At 41.3% G+C, this 18,191-nt stretch overlaps 2 protein-coding genes across 5 annotated transcripts in view; both read left to right on the top strand.

Annotated features, from left to right (window-relative positions):
* Positions 1-18,191, top strand: part of LOC121690097 — a 790,202-nt gene that overhangs the window by 101,638 nt on the left and 670,373 nt on the right. The window lies entirely within an intron of this gene.
* LOC121697322 (CMP-N-acetylneuraminate-beta-galactosamide-alpha-2,3-sialyltransferase 2-like) lies at positions 616-18,159 on the top strand. The gene is made up of 6 exons (XM_042078805.1): positions 616-858; positions 6,009-6,202; positions 7,703-7,882; positions 8,187-8,232; positions 10,039-10,158; positions 17,730-18,159. Exons 1-6 carry the CDS (start codon positions 616-618, stop codon positions 17,892-17,894), a joined length of 948 nt encoding a protein of 315 aa, XP_041934739.1. The 3' UTR covers positions 17,895-18,159.

Below are 18,191 nucleotides of genomic sequence, written 5' to 3'. Positions count from 1 at the left end.
TGGTTGCTATGGCCAATATAGTAGGCTATATATTTTAATAATAGCCTAATAATAATAATAATAATGATAATAATAGATTAGGTGTAACTTTGCATAGGGCCTAATTGTGTTATGTTTGTTGTAAAGACTCAGCTTTAAAGGGACACCAGGCAAGCCTGATGCAGTTTTTTCTCTACGAAACTCCCCCTTGCTCGGTCTGAAGCTCTTTTCCTTTTCTTTGCGTCTTCCGTCAAGGGTTTTTGCTGCTTCTTCGCCGGCTCTGCCATTATACACACGTTTGCAACAATCTCTAGCGTTTCGTTAGCCTGCCTCTGTGCTGTAAACTGATCCTGCTTCGGTCGGAGGGTACGATACACTGAACTTTCAAGCGGGATATTCTTCCTACAGGCAGTGGGGCGGGCGAGAGAGTCTTCATTCGCCCTGTAACGAGTCATTTAACCATATACCGACTTACGAAGATGAGTAACACGAAAACGTTGCCTGGTGTCCCTTTCAACATTAAAACAGCTCATACGTTTAATTTAAACATTTGCTTTTTAATACGTTTAATTTAAACATTTACTTTCTTTGCAGACTCTTACCGCTACCATCAATCAATCGCAAATCCACAAGAAAATGTCCTGGTGTGCACTTAGAAAACCGGCGACGGTAACTTCATTAAGCATAATTTTATGCATCGTTCTCTACTGGCAAAGCACCAACATACACCGCCAAACAACATCCTGCGCTTGTGGCAGTTGCCCAAAGCAAAACGAAGACGAGGGTTCTTGGTTTTCCAAGCGCTTCAATGCCTCATTTCACCCGCTAATGTCAAGCAACAGCAGTGTCCTCAGTGAAAAGGCATCCAAATGGTGGAAGGTAAATTACATGACTTGATCCCGTCATCTTACAATTCTAAACACTTTTTTTTACAATTAGATCAAATCAGTTAGGTTTCAATAAGATTAAATCCACAAAAATTGCATTGTTGCTGTTGCCTCGTTGACCAGACCAGACCCTTCTCAATTGAGATTGAGAGTGGGTATATGGCAAAGGTTCAATTAACTTCCAGCTGGGGCGTAACTATAGGAGTGAAATTAAATAGGTGCATTGAACTCTTACCAAATCGTGTCAGAAGTGCAGCAATTAGGTAAACGAAGGTTTTAAACGCAGTTGTTTAGGCTACTCAATTCAAATACAAATCCATGCCAGTGGCCAGTGTATCGTATTGGCCAGAATATAAAACAGGTTTCTTTTCTCTTGAAATATGTCTGAAAAAGTGGGGTCATCTTATATTCAGGGCCTAGACAAAAAAGGGGGGAAATCTGTAGATGACGCCGGCCATATCGATATTTTGTAACGAGTGTTTTGAATTAAGTGAACCATCTTTCACAACAATGGCACGAGCCTGGATGATGGAGAGATCAAAAGATTATCTTGAATAAAGTGGTTCAAAAGTAGGCTAAGTTAACCAGCAAGTTCTCAGAGCAAAGGACACCGACAAAGACAATCAGTCCTATTGCCTCTATGTCAATCTGTAACAGAAAAGTAATGAATGAATGAATCATGACAATGAATCTCAATGAACCATGATTATCTCAATGAACCACAATGACATTGATTCCACAGTGGGGAGAAGTTCACCGGGTCTAAATAACAATTCTGTTTCCTTATTAGCTGCATGAGGTAGGAGATATTGGGGCACATCAAGTTTCTCACATAGCCTATTGGAACTTCAAGATACATAGCCTTATGGTTCTTATTCAGTTCTGCACTGGACTTGAATTAGGAACCTTGGCACCATGGCCGTGATATATTAAGACAGTTTCCCAAAACTGTCGTATTTACATAGTATTTTGTAAGTTTGGACCATGATAGTTTCCAAACTTCAGTAGTCTGGACTAAGGTGGTTAATGACGTTTAGTAGCACGTGAACGGGCACACCTGCACATAAGAGAGACTTAAAGGAGAATTCCGGTGTGATATTGACCTAAAGTGTGTTGAAACATGATACCGAGTGTGAATGTATGTCTCATAGCTCACCTCGGCTTGTCCCCTGCACACAGAAATCTGGCGCTAGTTAGCCAATGCTACCAACAGTTTTTCGTTGCGGTGCCTCGGGCATCGCCCTAGCCATGCAAAGAATGCCAGCCATGCCTGTTTTACACCATTTACCATGAGGCTCAAAGTAGCTCCATACTTCATTGGTAGACTTCCGAGGGCCTTGACATTAAAACGAGACATGGAGAACTTTGAAAAAGCACTGGTAGTTTATTTACAAGACGATTTATACAGACAGTACCTTAAGGAATTTTACCGTTCAATGCCATCTTGAATTTAGTCAAGTCGAGCGACGAGTACGAACGAACAGGTATGATAAGGGATTCAGTTTCTTCCAGTAGCAGCAACTGGAATCCATGCATTTCCACGGAATTATTTTTGGAATCTGATCCCTTATCATACCACATAACAATACCGTTGGCATTCAAAAGGTTTATCACCAGATAACGTAATGGGTGCTCGAAAGAATCCGTGCTGATACATTAGCATTAGGTTACATGTAAATGTATGAATAATAACAACACAGATGATTGCGGTCACCGTAATACTTCACCACGGACTGCTCTGTTGTAGGCTAACTCCACAACACTTAACTTTCCACTGTACCACAAAATGTTGTCCAGTAATGTGCGATCGTAGCCTCCAGTAATGCTATGGCATTGTATCTCACAGTGTGGCATGGAGGTGAGATAGCAATAGTTTATACCCGACTACGCCACCTGAGGACTTACACCACAGGAATATTCTACCAATTTTAGGTCTAGTAGTGAAGGGGTTTTAATAACCACCTAAAGCTCTACTAGGCAACACAGGTTCGTGACCACGAAGCAAACCAGAGACGTGAGTCCAAAAATACCAATATTTTATTACACACAAGAATTGATACACAGCAAAATGTATGCACACAATCCCAAAACAACCACCTTGGGACCACCACGCAACCACTTGGGCTCACAGCTGCTGTCGAGAGAGAGAGAGAGAGAGAGAGAGAGAGAGAGAGAGAGAGAGAGAGAGAGAGAGAGAGAGAGAGAGAGAGAGAGAGAGAGAGAGAGAGAGAGAGAGAGAGATATTACTCAAGAGTCCACAATGCACAGCTTACAGAACAGGTACACTGTTTTAGTGGTTTTGGTGTATCAGAACAGGACTTAGCTTAAATAGGGCGGCCGACAATATCTCCCCTCTTCGCAGCACGATATACTGGGCTAGGTGAACAACCCGGGTCACTGAGAAGAGAAGTAAATTAGCATGCACGCACATACACACCCACTAACACAGACAAGCGCATTCACCACACACCAGCGTACATACAGGCTGGCTAACCCCACATACACCAGCATGCACCAGTACACACACACACACACACACACCAACATAAACGCACACAGGACTTGCACTAACCAGGGCCCAGTTAACACTCCAGATGCATACATGCATAGACATGCACAGATCATGCAACACGATAATAGTTAGGCTATTAACAGAGCCGAGAACCCAACGTTACAAACACAAGCCCGGTCATGCACTGTGAGGAGATACAGATGAAGAGGCGGCGAATGGTCGTCAGACTGACAGGCCCCCTCGGAAGGTAAATCTACATAAATTAAATAAACAAACAGTGGAGACAAAGCAGCAAACTCATCGGTTGCGGAAACAGGCCAAAGTCCAGCGCCACGAACACCGCCGATGCTTCTGCCAATCTGTAGATGTAGTAAAAGCTACAGTTACAATATTGTTTGTTCTAAAAATAGACACAATACAAACTTTACGTTTACGTACCGATTGCTGATGGTTCCGTCTCCCACTACCGATGGCGAGATAACGCCTGTGCGGCTAACACTGCTCACGACAAGCTAAATAAAACAGAGGGATCAGGATAGCTAATCGGGCAAAGGAAGAGATAGAAATACCAGTAATGGTACACACACGGGACCCACGTCCAACAACACTGACCAGGAAGTCCCTCCTCCAGGGAAAGGTGGAAGACATACAATCAGGAGGGCTGACTTCCTTTAATAGCACTAGGCCTATAATTACCCACCTGTCCATTCAACGGATAATATTAGGAAAACACCACCAGAGGGGGGTGTATCCTGCTACAATCGCAATGTTATGGGATCGTTTAATGGCTACCTCTCCTCCATCTGTCCGCTGCGTCATCAGAGTTACGTCGTCTCCAGCAACTATACTTCTTATAGTACTACTTACTACAGGTCGAGAGGTGTAGCTGTAACTACACAACTTTACGATAGTGGTTGCGAACGTTAGTTGCTACTATGGTTTTGGGAAACACTAACGTAGTGTAACGATGCATCATACTATGTAAGTTCCACCACCATAGTTCAAACTATCGTTTTGGGAAACAGTTGTGTCGTACTTCCATAGTTTCAACATAGTTAGCAACGATGCTTTTGGGAAACGCACCCTTGTAGCATATGGTTTGTGATTATAGTAATAGTTTACTATTGTAGGTTTACATGTGACTGTTTTCCTGTTCATTTGTTATGTGGGTGAAATGACAAAAAAAGAAAGTAAAACTGCTCAAATATGTTCAACATCTAGTATTTACTGAAATGTGCATAATTCACGGTGGTTATCATCCAGTGACGTCATAATATGCAAATTAGATGAGTAAATTTACCTCCTTCATAAACCTTTGTTCAATGATTTTCACATTTACAGAAGGACTTTATCTCTGACCACTTGTAAGCCATGGCCTTTTGAAATTTTGATGTAAAAATCCAACTTATTTCTTTAAAGGGTTAAAATCTAAATGTTATCTAAATCTAAATCTTAAATTTATATCTAAACGTTAAATCTAAATGTTTCATCTAAATCTAAATCTTAAATTTATATCTAAATGTTATATCTAAATATTGCGCTCAATGCATGCAATATTGCGTTTTTGGCACTCAAAGTGTTAAGACATGTTCTTTAAACATATTGTTTGAAGCGGCACTTTAGAGGACTCATTTTAGAGTACTTTATAGTAGTCATGTAAAAGCCAGCGAATAGGACACTTTTGCGGGCACTTTAACATGTTTTTTTCAACCATGACGTCGCCTTTTTCTATTATTTATGCAGTTAATTTTTGATGGTTGAAATGCCCTTCAAATCCTGTTGTGCAAACCATGTCACCTACTTTTTTTGTGCGTACGTTACTTTCCAGGTTTTAGTATGAATTCCACACCAAGTCTTTGTACATGAGGCCTCTTGTGATGGAAGCTTTCCCCCAGTCCCACTGCCCACAGACTATAATCAGACTAATAATTATATGGAAGGTACATATGTGACATTTCCAAATTTGCCCAGCCTATCCCAAAAATCTTTCACATTTTGCATAATGGTGAGGTGAACTATGCAAAGCAGGTTTGTCAGGCCTGTTGCTGTTATGTCCCCTGAAACCAATCACTGAGGCTGTTTAGACCATGTGATGTTAGTTGTGCGACCGGAGATGTTGGTTAATCCTTATAGGTCCAAAAGTCCATTTAGGCAAGTTCCCCACTTGGCAGTCATCCTGCAACACATTTTGGGCAGTTATCGGGCAGCTATTTCCCTATTCAAGTGAATGGGAAGGCATACATGAAGTCTTGGAACGTCCTCAAAAATGAATCATTGGTTTTCCCCTCGTAACTTTCATGTGGATCCTGGTTCCTCTGATTCAAGGTTTAAACATCTCAATTAAAAGGATGTTAATGATGAATGAATTGGAAACTTGTAGATGTCATGGTTTAGGATGTTGTGTAGGGCGGTGGTAGTGTAGTGGCTAAGGAGCTGGGCTAGCGTGCAGTAGCCTGAAAGTTGTGGGTTCAATTCCCGGCTTCCACCGTTGTGCCCTTGAGCAAGGCACTTAACCCCAAGTTGCTCCGGGGACAATGTAATCCCTTGTAATATAGCTGACATATGCAAGTCACTTCGGTCAAGAAGTGTCTGCTAAATGTAATGTAATGTAATGTATGTCTTTTTGACAGCGGTTACAGCCTCGTAAAGGACAGCCCAACTACGGAGAGGTTGTGGAAAAGTTGTTCCAAATCATTCCTGACAAGGAGTATTATAGGGATACAAGTCCCGACCGCTGCAGGGTGTGCTCTGTGGTGGGCAACTCTGGGAATCTGAAGAAGTCTCACTACGGACGTCTGATCGATGCCAGTGATTTTGTCATCAGGTAAAGAAGGGGGTGGGGTGTGTATGTGTGTGTGGGGGAGTGATGGTAGCATCATAAGGCCCGTTTCACACCGGGTGCGTGGCGTGAGCGTGTCAGCTGCGTGAGCGTGTCCGTTTTTACTTCGGCTCCCGTGTTAACAGGTTAGACCTTGCACACCGCCTGCGTGACATGCACGTCTCAGACGCGGCTCGAGCCGCGCCGAAAATGCGTGCATGCCAGGAATAGGACTCACGCCAATTTTTTACATGCCACGCAAGCGTGTTGGAAGCGCTTCCATTTAAAACAGTGAAGAAAAAAAATGATGTGAGAAAAAGAGACGGTTTAATTGGCAGAGAGGCCGCGGCATCGCTGCATCAGACACGCGTCTGGTAAGCAAAGACATACATGTAGAAAACGCCACGCAGCCGGCACGCAACTGACACGCAACAGACAAGCGACATTTGCGCCACGTTCCCAGTGTGAAACGGGCCTAACTGAGCAGGTGTATCAGATCAGTGTCAAACAAACAGTTTTGTCTTTACAGAATGCTGATATTTAGTTTTGATCAGATTTCATGAATCATGACTTTCTATTAAATCAATTCCACTGCCCATTAGCTTTAGTCCATGTGTGCTGAACTTAGCTCGTTATTTGCCATATTGTGCCTCATTAAAATTAGAGTAATGTCTTAAAGTGAGTGAATGACATCAATGTGAGTGAGTGGAATGATATAAATAGCCAAGTAGCCGATTATGGCTCATAAGAGGTCTGTTTATTTCCCATCAGCTGTCTTTTAACTCATTGAGTGCCATGCGTTGAGTGGCAAAAACGTAATATTACGTTTTTAGCTCTTTTTTAAAAAAATACGAAACTAGACACTCTAACACACCTTATATGTGATTTTGGGAACTCTGTGATGAATGGAAATGAAATATATGACGATCGAAAACTCATGAAAACGCACAATCTGGACATTTGGACAATCTGGACATCTGGACAGCATTAGTGTATAGCATCAGTGACGCATGCACGTCATGTCAAAACCAGGCCATTTTCGTGGGTCTATCACTATGTGGCAGTCTCGCCAGGTCTCGCTGATCACTTCCCGGGAAAGTTTACACAAGTAAGTAACAGGCAACACTTCATATTTCATGAAAGACGTTATATCTCCATTTCTAGAAAAAAAACAGCGATTTTGATGAAAACTAGCCACTGTTTAGCTTGGGATTTCTCAGGAACAGAGGCGTGTAGAAATACACGGTTTGCACCCACCGAGAGCTTAAAGTCTCACCTTTTAAACGAGCCATTGTATGTGTTCATAGCTATAACACAGAATATGCTGTGGCTGTACAAAAATCATCAACAATGGTCTAGATTGCTGGCACTCTAGGACAAAGCTCCCGAAAACAGCTTGGCATTCAATGAGTTAATAAGTCATGACTGTGTCCAACTTCTTTAACCCTAACCCTAAGAAAAAAGCTTTTCCTCTCGAATTCTCTTCACATATCATTGTACATGTAGGATAAATAAAGGTCCTACCAAAGGCTTCGAGCAGGATGTGGGATCAAAAACTACACATCGCATCATTTATCCTGAAAGTGCTGTTGATGTCGACAACTCTACTCACCTGGTGCTAGTTGCTTTCAAGCCCCTGGATCTGGAATGGCTGTTAAATGTCTTCACCACACACCGTGTCAGACAGTAAGAAGTTCTGGCAAAATTATTATTTATTATATTTGCACTTTATTTTACTACAACATGGACATATGTAACAATGTACTTTATGTGCTCTATGTGTCCCACAAAGAAGCGCAATTTCTGAAACACATGAAAATGTCTCCATGCAGTTTATTGTTGTCCAAAGTTTGTATTTTGTGGAGGCCTTAAATAACATGCAGGATTACATTAAGACACATCATTAAAGTACTGTATGTCGACAATTTACTGAAAGTGATAAATTGAACATAACATGTGAGCGATAATCTCATTTGCTTATATCCCCTAGTACATACACACGCGTGAAGTCAACAATAAAAGCAAATACAAGCATGGTGAGTTATGATTAATCTTCATTTCCACCATTATTTCCACAATATATTCCTTGTTGGTTGAAATCAAGATGACTTAACAAATGTTAGGCCTGATTCATAGTCTACGCAAGCTATGTGAACACAGTTGACAAGGCATGTTTTGAAGTGCCTTTCATAGTTTTCGCAAACTACACGGATGAGGAACTCCCATCAGACATACGTGGTATGAAATGCATTGTTGCACCACGTTACAAAAAATTGGACGAAACATTTTCCTGCGGAAGAACGCATCATGGCATCCTTCCATAGCTCAATGCACTCACATTTCCATACATTGTGTTCCATACATCAGCATGTTTTAAAATGCCTTTCATAGTTCATGGAACTCCAATCAGACATACACACACTCACATTTCCATACATTGTGTTGACTATGACTTGTCCCTTCCACATCAAATTTAATGAGAAGGGTAATACAAACACAGTGAAGGAAGGATAAAAGAGAGACTACAGTAATCAGAAGATAAATATTAGATAGATAGATAGATAGATAGATCTATAGATAGATACTTTTTATTGCCACACCACAATGTTGGTGGTATTTTTGTTACAGGATTTAATAACAAAACAAAACAAAATCTGTTTAGTTGTGTTCAAGTGTCTTATTGTTGACTGGTGATGGTTTGGGTAAGAAGAATCTTTGATGATTCCGGAAGCACGGTTTAAGGTGCGATCTGAGTAGCCTACATAGCATGGCCTGTAGGTAGGTCACACCCAACTATGTCTCAACGGGCTTTCCTTTTTGGTGTGCAAATCTGAACTCCCATATCAGACAGTGATGGATGATGTGATGATGCTCTCTACGATGGCTTTGTAGAAATGCACCAACAGATGTTTGCTCACATTAACCCTTATTAAGTTTCCTAAGGAAGTCTTTGTTGAGCCTTCTTGTTTAAAGTACATTTGTTTGGGCTTTTTATGCCTTTAATCAGATAGGATAGGATAGTGGAGATTGACAGGAAGTGACTGGGAGAGAGAGTCAGGGTGGGATCCGGAAAGGACCACGGGGCGGGAATCGAACCCAGGTCACCGGCGTACGGTGCAGGTACCCAGCCAGTCGCGCCACTGCTGGGGCTTGTTGAGCCTTCTTGATGATGTGAGTGGTGTTAATTTCACACAAATTGTTGCTGATGTATAAGCCAAGGAATTTAAAGGAGTCTGTCAAGGCTATGGACTGGTCACATATAATAACTGGGGCAATGGTGTTAGGCCTTCTCCTCAAATCCACAACTATTTCATTAGTTTTTAAGGCATTGAGATGGAGCTTGTTGTGCCGCACCAGTCTACAGCCCAGTTGAACTCTTTGCGGTATTGAGACTCATCATTATCATTTATGGGGCCAATGATGGTGGTGTCATCTGCATACTTGAACATTTTGAGTGGTGATGAGATATCAAGTCATTAGTATAGATTAGCACATTGTTATTGGTAATTAGCCTATTCCTCCTTACATAATTGCATCCCTTTATGATTCACAGATTGTAGGGCCCCTAAAAGTACAAAACATAATACCGATATGTTATTTGAGAATAACTTCCGTGTTTTATGTGGTTACAAAGGTTACAAAGAAACATGTTACGTTTTAGTTCCTTTCTTTCATTTTGTTGTCACAGTTCTATGTTATTCATTTTACTACATCAGCCTTGTAGTTTGTAGTCTCTCAATTGCTACAACCTGGGAATAACCTATGTGAACTATTTGGTTTAAATTGATACGTGAAGGGTCTAACATGACTCAAATAACGTTGATGCTTTCCTGGTCTCTCAGGTGATGGTTTTCAACCCCAGTTTCATGCAGTATGTCCATGAGGCCTGGCTAAAAAAACAAGGCCTCCAACCATCCACTGGCTTTTTGGCTGTTGTTTTTGCTCTTCACATCTGTGACCAGGTGAGCTATCACTATTTTATGTGCTGAGGTGAGTACAGCATGTGAGCTAAAGGGTCTGTATAGTGTCCTTTAGTGTTGTACCAAAATTATGACTTCGATACAATAATTGCCATACACATCTCGATTAGGGCTGTAACGATACACCAACCTCACAATTCGGTTTGTAGGCCTATCACGATTTTTGATTATGTTATATCCTGATATAAAAAGAGAGAATACTGAATTTATGATATTTATGACAGCACCCTGTATACAGCCTATAGCCTAGGCCTACTATTTCTATTACAACTCTACCTCTTTAATTCAGCTGTCTGGTTGAAGTCTGGAAATTGTAAACAAAGTAGCATAGTTGGCTAGCTTATCATAGTCTACTGGTTGGACTGTTCAGTTTCCCCATGTGTGTTTAATTAAGTTTCAAGGTAATACTTGTTCTCCTTGGGACAGGCACTTTTGGGAAACATTGGTATTGAGATGATCAGTCAACTTGAATGCAAGAGTTTTTAACAAATATGTGAGGGGAGTTTACCTCTATACTGTTTGGTAAAGTTGCACGCATAGTCTACAATGAGAGCAACGAGAGGTACGATTTTTTTTTATTTATTTATTTATTTTTGGACAATGTAGGCTACCGGTAAGTAAAGCGGGAGATGAGTGTTGCTTATGCGGCCGTGAATTTGAATTTCCCCTTGGGGATCAATAAAGTATCTATCTATCTATCCATCTATCTATCTATCTAAGCTGCAAAGCGCTGCGTGTAAAAGTCTAGAAAGGGTGTGTCGCGATTCTGCCCTTTCACACCGCGACACAGGTTTGTGTATATGAGTGTTGCAATTTCGGTTTCGAATAGCATATCATTACAGCCCTAACTCGATGCTCGATACTGATACCATACCACATCGAAATCGTAAAATATCTGGAAGAAAGACGCAGACCTCCTCCAAAGTATTGAGTTATTTGTGTTGAATTTGGTGCAGTTTTGTAGTGTGCAGGTCAATTCTGTAGGTCAATTCTAAACTTCTAAACTTCCTACATAATTATTATTTTTTATAGTCAGTAAAATAGTAGTTTGTGTATGATTAAAGGATAATTCCGGTATTTAGCACTTTGAGTCCCTTTTCTGGTTTGTTTTGGATGTGCTAAATACCGGAATTATCCTTTGTTTGTTGTAGTTCATTTACATTGTGTTGTGTTTTGGCAATAAAGTACCTTTAAATTTGCTCCATCTTTGCTAGATCAAGGTCAGTGTTGAAATTACTGCATGCAAATCACTGAATGCTATGCAGAGGGGCCTAATCTTTAGAAGATAGTCTTCTTTGCTCCCAGTGTACAAGTACGACGTTCCAACCTCTCAGGTCTTTGTCAGATAGGCCTACACCATTACCTGTTGCAATATATCTGTGTGCATTAATACATTATGTCTAACTAGATGTACCGCAGAGCGGTACAAAATATGACCGCCGCCCAGTCCAGCACATTTTTTCCACAAAATAAATCACGCTGAAAGGCCTATATGATTCTAACTGTCTCACTAAATTGCATTAGCCACACTCAATGCTCACTGGTATCTGCTAGACAACAAGTACCAAAACATGATTAGTTCATAGATTTCACATGTAAAATTAATTTTATACAACCCCACCCCCATGCCCAAATTTCCGTCAATGATTCCCGGGACACTGAAAGACCGGGGTACACGAAACTTGGTGGGCATGTAACCCCACATGGATAGCATGGAACCATCGTTTTTCGTTTTGATCTGTAGCCCCCCCGCTGGACTGGACCCACCGAAAGGAGGGTAGGGCAGACACAGTTTTCTGTGAATATTTCGAGAATCGTAGGGTTTAGGAGGACCATTTTTTTTGTATGTTGATCTCAATGGGGCCATGTCAACCCATTCCATAATCACTCATTTCATGTATAGCGCCACCTAGTTAAACACAAAAAAGTAAAAATGAGGTGTTGTAATCGCAGGTATCTGTGACCTAACATAGTCAAAACTGCACGAAATTGGAAGTGTAGGATCATTATGACACCCTCTGTATGCACGCCAAGTTTCGTGGAATTCCGTTCATAGGGAGCCACACAATAAATTAATTTATGTTACTATACACCAACTGACCTGTAGGTGGCCGGAGACAGTTTTCTGTGAATATCTCGAGAACCGTAGGGCCTAGGAGGTCCACCTTTTTTATGTATGTTGGTCTTAAGGGGGCATGTCAACCCATCCCATTACCACTTACTTCATGTATAGCGCCACCTAGTTAAAAATTAAAAAGCAAAAAAAGAGGTGTTTTCATCACAATATCTCTGGCTGACAAGGTCAAAACTGCACGAAATTAAAAGTGTAGGATCATTATGACACCCTCCGAATGCATGCCAAGTTTTGTGTACTTTCGTTCATGGGGGGCCTTACAATAAAATAATGTATGTGTACATTTAGTGACCGTACACCAACAAGGATTCCCGGGACACTGAAAGACCGGGGTACACAAAACTTGGTGGGCATGTAACCCCACATGGATAGCATGGAACCGTCATTTTTCGTTTTGATCTGTAGCCCCCCCGCTGGACTGGACCCCCCGAAAGGAGGGTAGGGCAGACACAGTTCTCTGTGAATATCTTGAGAACTGTAGGGACTAGGATGACCATTTTTTTTCCATATGTTTGCCTCCAGGGGTCATGTTAACCAATTTCATGTGCACACATGTGCACAAACAGATACACACACACACATACATTCACAGTAATCATACGTATGACACATACTCACACAGTAGACATATGTACGCTTGCATGCACAGGCACATACGCAGGCACACACACAAGCACGCACACACACACACACACACACACCCACACACATAACATAAACATGTACATGCACACATGCACACAATTCAAGAATTTATCAGAATTATGAACAGGCAAGATGGAGGTAGGGTTGTATAAAATGAATTTTACATGTGAAATGTATGAACTAATCATGTTTTGGTACTTGTTGTCTAGCAGATATCAGAGAGAATTGAGTGTGGATAATGCAATTTAGTGAGACAGTTAGAATCATATAGGCCTTTCAGCGTGATTTATTTTTGTGGAAAAAATGGGCTGGACTGGGCGGCGGTCATATTTTGTACCGCTCTGCGGTACATCTAGTTATTGAACAAATTGCAGCCTACATGCCATGACCAACATTACCAGTACTACTGACCGAATATTAAATAGATCGTTTGCAAGTTATAGTAATGTGAGACTTGCGTGAACATTGCACTTTCACTATGGTCACAGTTGTTATGTCTCGTCAAAATTCACTGATGAAGGAATGTTCACTTTATCCCAGGAAATCATACTCATTTCACTTAGGCTAGACTAAGGGCGTTTTCACACCTGAAAGTCTGGACCAAGGTCCGAACCAACGTTCGTGTTTAGTTACATTGGATACATTTGATCCGGTTAGTTAATGGTTTCACATTGCAATTTTTCTAACGCACTTAAGAACTTTGCATGACGTCCCTGCATCCTGTTGTTACCACCTACGTGCGCTGCGTCTCCCTTTGATTGGTTTGTTTACAGGCATGCGTCTGACGTTGACATGTCAATTCAGTGGGTTTTCCCGCTTTTTCTCCTCTCTCATCCTCTCCAAAAATGTTGTAAATGTCGGTAGTTTAATGCATTTTTTTCTAATGGACTCTCAAATTTGTCAGACTTCTAATTCAAATTCTAATTAAATTAGCTAGGCTATATGATCTCCTGCTCTCCCTGTATGCATTCGCGGATCATTTTAGGCTATTTATTATCCGTTATTTGGTAGCTAGTTGCCTCAACTTCCTGTAATTGGTCCGAAAGTCCAAACCATCTAAAAAGTGTTTTCATACTGCAAACGAACCGAACCATGGTTCAGTTTGATCCGGACTGACACCATCTCTTTAGGTCGGACCAAATTTTGGTCTTTTGACCGTGGTCCGTGGCACCTTTCTCACCTACAATTTTGGTTCAGAGCAAACTGAAAAGTCCGAAGATCATGACCAAATGAGGTATGGGTGAAAACGCCCTAAAACTGAAAAGATGAACTTGGCACTAATCATGTAGTGGTGTTTTCTATGCTCGATGGTGTTTTATGCCTCCAACGTCGTCTTCCAGGCAGCGCTGCCACCACTGACTTAAAGGCACCTAATCCTAAAGCCAACCCCAACCCTAACCTTAACCCATGCCTCACCCTAGTACCTTCCAGGCAGCACTGCCTTGAAGACAACATTGGGGGCATAAAACACCAAGAAATGTTTTGTATAGCCTATTTGTTAACCTGTCGTTCTTTGAACTCTTTAAAAATGTTGGGATATGTCTGTGAGGTGCTTAGCCAAGTTCTATGCATAGCCTACTGCTTTTAAGTATATGTATATATTGGTATATATACACTCTTTTGATCCTGTGAGGAAAATTTGGTCTCTGCATTTATCCCAATCTGTGAATTATTGAAACATACACAGCACACAGTGAGGTGAACCACACACTAACCCGGAGCAGTGAGCTGCCTGCTACAGCGGTGCTCGGGGAGCAGTGAGGGGTTAGGTGCCTTGCTCAAGTTTTGAAAAGTTTTGAAACATATTTTACAAATGGGCCTCTGTATACCTGATGGCTTGCCTTCACTATCCGCATACCTGAAATGTATCTGAAATAGTTCCAGATTTCACTTCACCTTTTGTTTTATCCACAAGCCAAGGACTGTTGGCAAAGAACTATGTTGACGTTGGCTGCACACTAACTTACTCAGCGCTGCATGCCTGACACGCCCACTTGCCTAGATGCATGCAAGGACCGTGGAGAGTGGGAGCAGTACACACAGACACAGAACGTTATTATTTTAATAAAGTATCGATTCTAAAAACGTTGGAAATCGTATCGTCTTTTGCGTGAAGGCATTGTGATACCTTTCTAGTATCGATACACCATGCAACACTAGTGTCCTTGTGGCACTGTCCCCTGAATAGGCTTTCAAAGCTTTTTGTGTGTATGTTTTTTCCACCACAGATGCCTGCATAAGGTGATGAGTACTCACATCTTACTGCAGTTACCACACTGCTATTACTCATCACCCCTCCACATTTACGGCATAGGCCCTGCATGTGCAGCGTATTACTGTAGAATCAGTGCAGTGGGGTGCAGTTCAGCACCCTGGACAGAGACTTTGTCCAACTTTATTGTCCTTGTTACCATAAATCCTGTTCTCTTTCAATCGAGTTCACTTGACGTTAACCAATGGGACGACATCCCCGCATGATGTCATCCCAGAGTTAAAAATAATTCCCAAATTTCTTGCATGTGGTTTGACAAATGAGGAGAGGGGCCAAAAATATCACCTCTGTTTTGTCATTATTGAGCTGGAGGAAATGATTTGCCATCTAGACTTTGATTTCATTAAAGGTGCCCTGCCACACGTATTTCATTACTTTGTGGTAATGTCTGAAGTTCTACCATGGACTCTAACATTTTTTGTGGAAAACATGCCTTGGTTACCTTGTTTCAAGCCATTCTAGCGTGGTATAGAAAGCCTGCAGGAAGACTCAGCTCGATTTACGCCAGTTCTCATATTCAATGAGCTAAGCTGCTTGACTCTGATAGGCTAACAGCTAGTTGGTTTCGTCCATAACATGACAGCTGTTATCAACTAATTTTAGCTTCATGGCATGAACTTAGGACTGGGCACTGGTTGTAGACTGCCGCGATGGTAGCTGTTATCAAATAATTTTAGCTTCATGGCATGAACATGGCATGAAGCTTGGCTAGCGAGTGCTACAGTAGTATTGTCCAAACGGGCATAAAACCTGCTAGGCTAGCGAGTGCATTAAACATGTATAACATAGCACTTCCTTGAGTTGACAATAACTTTTTACTTACGGACTGGGCACTGGTCGTAGACTGCCGCGATGGTAGCCTACTGCTCTAGGCTTCAACAACAACCTTTTTGCAAAGCCTGTGGCATCGTTCCAAAAAATAAACTTAAGCCATTTGATGCTCAAGTCTGGGTTCTTGGGCAAAATGCATTGTTGAAGTTCTATTCATGCATAGCGCACAAGCCCGTTGACATTCAGCCATCCTTGCCTACGAAAACTGTGGACACGGTCTCAACTGGGCGAGCTCATGAATAGTAATGAGCTCAATCAATTCCACGTGAAACTGAAGAGCTTTTGCTATTGGCCTGATTTCTCTGCTTATTTCTTTTCAGCGGCTAGAGCTGACAGAGGAGATAGCTGTTCATTTTCACATTCACAACATAGCACAAACACATATGGACCTAACACATTTTTAAAAAAGAAAAGTAAAAACGGTTTTAAAGGTGCTCTAAGCGGTGTTGGATCAAAGTCAAAGTCAAAGTCAGCTTTATTGTCAATTTCTTCACATGTTCCAGACAAGAGATCGAAATTACGTTTCTCACTATCCCACGGTGAAGACAAGACATATTTTACCAATTTAAGTCCACAGACAAACATAACATTCAAGTAAACAAAAAAGTAAGTAAATAAGAGGGCACATATAATAATGAAAAAATAAGAGCAGCAAAATTTGGTTGAAATTGTGCATAGACAGTCAATAAAATACTAGTGCAAAGTCAGGCCAATAAAAGGCTTGGGTAGTTCTGTTTGACTAAGTAAGAAAGAAAGTGGCATAGTGGTGCAGTGTGCATATACACTATACCTTGCGTAGGCCTGGCTTGGGTAACGTCACTTCTGTTGACGTTCAAACAAAACACAGAGCTAGCTTGCTACTCCCTCTCCCTCCTTCCCCTGCCGTTGGAATGCTCCTAAACGCACGTCTCGTTGTTGATAGGCTTGAAAAGTTTGTTATGTTTTTATGGTCCATGTTGGACCAGAGGGGTATTCCATCAACCTTGCTAAAGGCCAAACCTGGCTTATTTCGATAAGTCTTGCTAATTTTGGTGAGAGTGCCGTTCCATTAGTGTGGTTAAAGTGAATCCCAGCTTGGTAACTATAGGAATTTATGCCACAACTGGCTGGTGAATTTGCGTAGGCCTGGCTAGATACACCAAAACCCTTCTAGGCCTATTAATCGCTTTTTTTTGTGTCATTGGATTACGGCAAAATATGAATCTTTTTTTCTTAACGTGTCTTAACGTACAGGCTAATGGCGTGATTGTGCTTCGTTTCTGCGTTTGGAGAGGCATCAGACTGTAGGTGAACTTCCTTTGATTCCTGGAGGGGGGGGGGCCTTGACAATCCCTATATGACCGCTACGTAGTTACGCTAGCGGCGGTCATAAGAAGCCTAGTGATAACAATACAGTGCATTTTCATGCCCTGAAATAATAACCATACTTCATTTAGGTCTTGTACCTTTCAAAAATGAAGAAACTTCAAAACCAAGACACCTATCTAAAGGCAAAAAAGTTCAAATGCTTTTATGTAACAGGGCAGATCCATTTTAAAAACAGTGCTTCGACGTGTTTCGGCATCTAGCCTTCTTCCCTCAAAGCAGGAATTTGGTGAGTCAGGATAAATATATATCATGTGTTCGTCAGACAGCAGGTGCAGACAACTCACCACATTTCTCTCCTTTCAGGTCAGAGTGTTTGGGTTCGGAGCAGACAAGTATGGAACCTGGGATCACTACTTTGAGAGGATACATCCATCCTTTAAAACTGGTGCACATAAAGGCACTTTTGAGTATGACATGATCAGGGAGCTTGATAAGAGACACCAAATTGAAATGTATCGAGGATGGTGATGGCCTTTCATCTGGAAGTAGTTTTGTTTTACACAAGTAGTTTTTTTTTTACACATTTTACACAACATTCCAATTTTTTCTGATTTGGGGTTGTAGTATATGCAATACCTTTGTACTGTGTTCTTTAGAGAGAGAGTTATTTTCTGTCATCATAAGGAAAAGGGATATCACCACTCTGGTTCAGAATTCAGCATGTAAAGAGTTGATATTTGCAGTTATTCCCTTGCAGTATGGTCCTATAACATGTTTAAGATCAAGTAAAAAGCAATCTGGAAACATTGTATAAAGACATGCAGT

This window comes from Alosa sapidissima, chromosome 2 (assembly GCF_018492685.1).
Source record: "Alosa sapidissima isolate fAloSap1 chromosome 2, fAloSap1.pri, whole genome shotgun sequence".
NCBI classification, from domain to species: domain Eukaryota; kingdom Metazoa; phylum Chordata; class Actinopteri; order Clupeiformes; family Clupeidae; genus Alosa; species Alosa sapidissima.
Note: the sequence above shows the minus strand (reverse complement) of the source record. Positions and strands in the feature narration are given on the sequence as shown.

Coding starts and splice junctions, on each gene's coding strand:
- LOC121697322 (XM_042078805.1), top strand. CDS start 616: ATGTCCTGGTGTGCACTTAGAAAACCGGCGACGGTAACTTCATTAAGC. Junction 6,203..7,702: donor GCCAGTGATTTTGTCATCAG/GTAAAGAAGGGG, acceptor TTGTACATGTAG/GATAAATAAAGGTCCTACCA. Junction 8,233..10,038: donor TAAAAGCAAATACAAGCATG/GTGAGTTATGAT, acceptor CTGGTCTCTCAG/GTGATGGTTTTCAACCCCAG.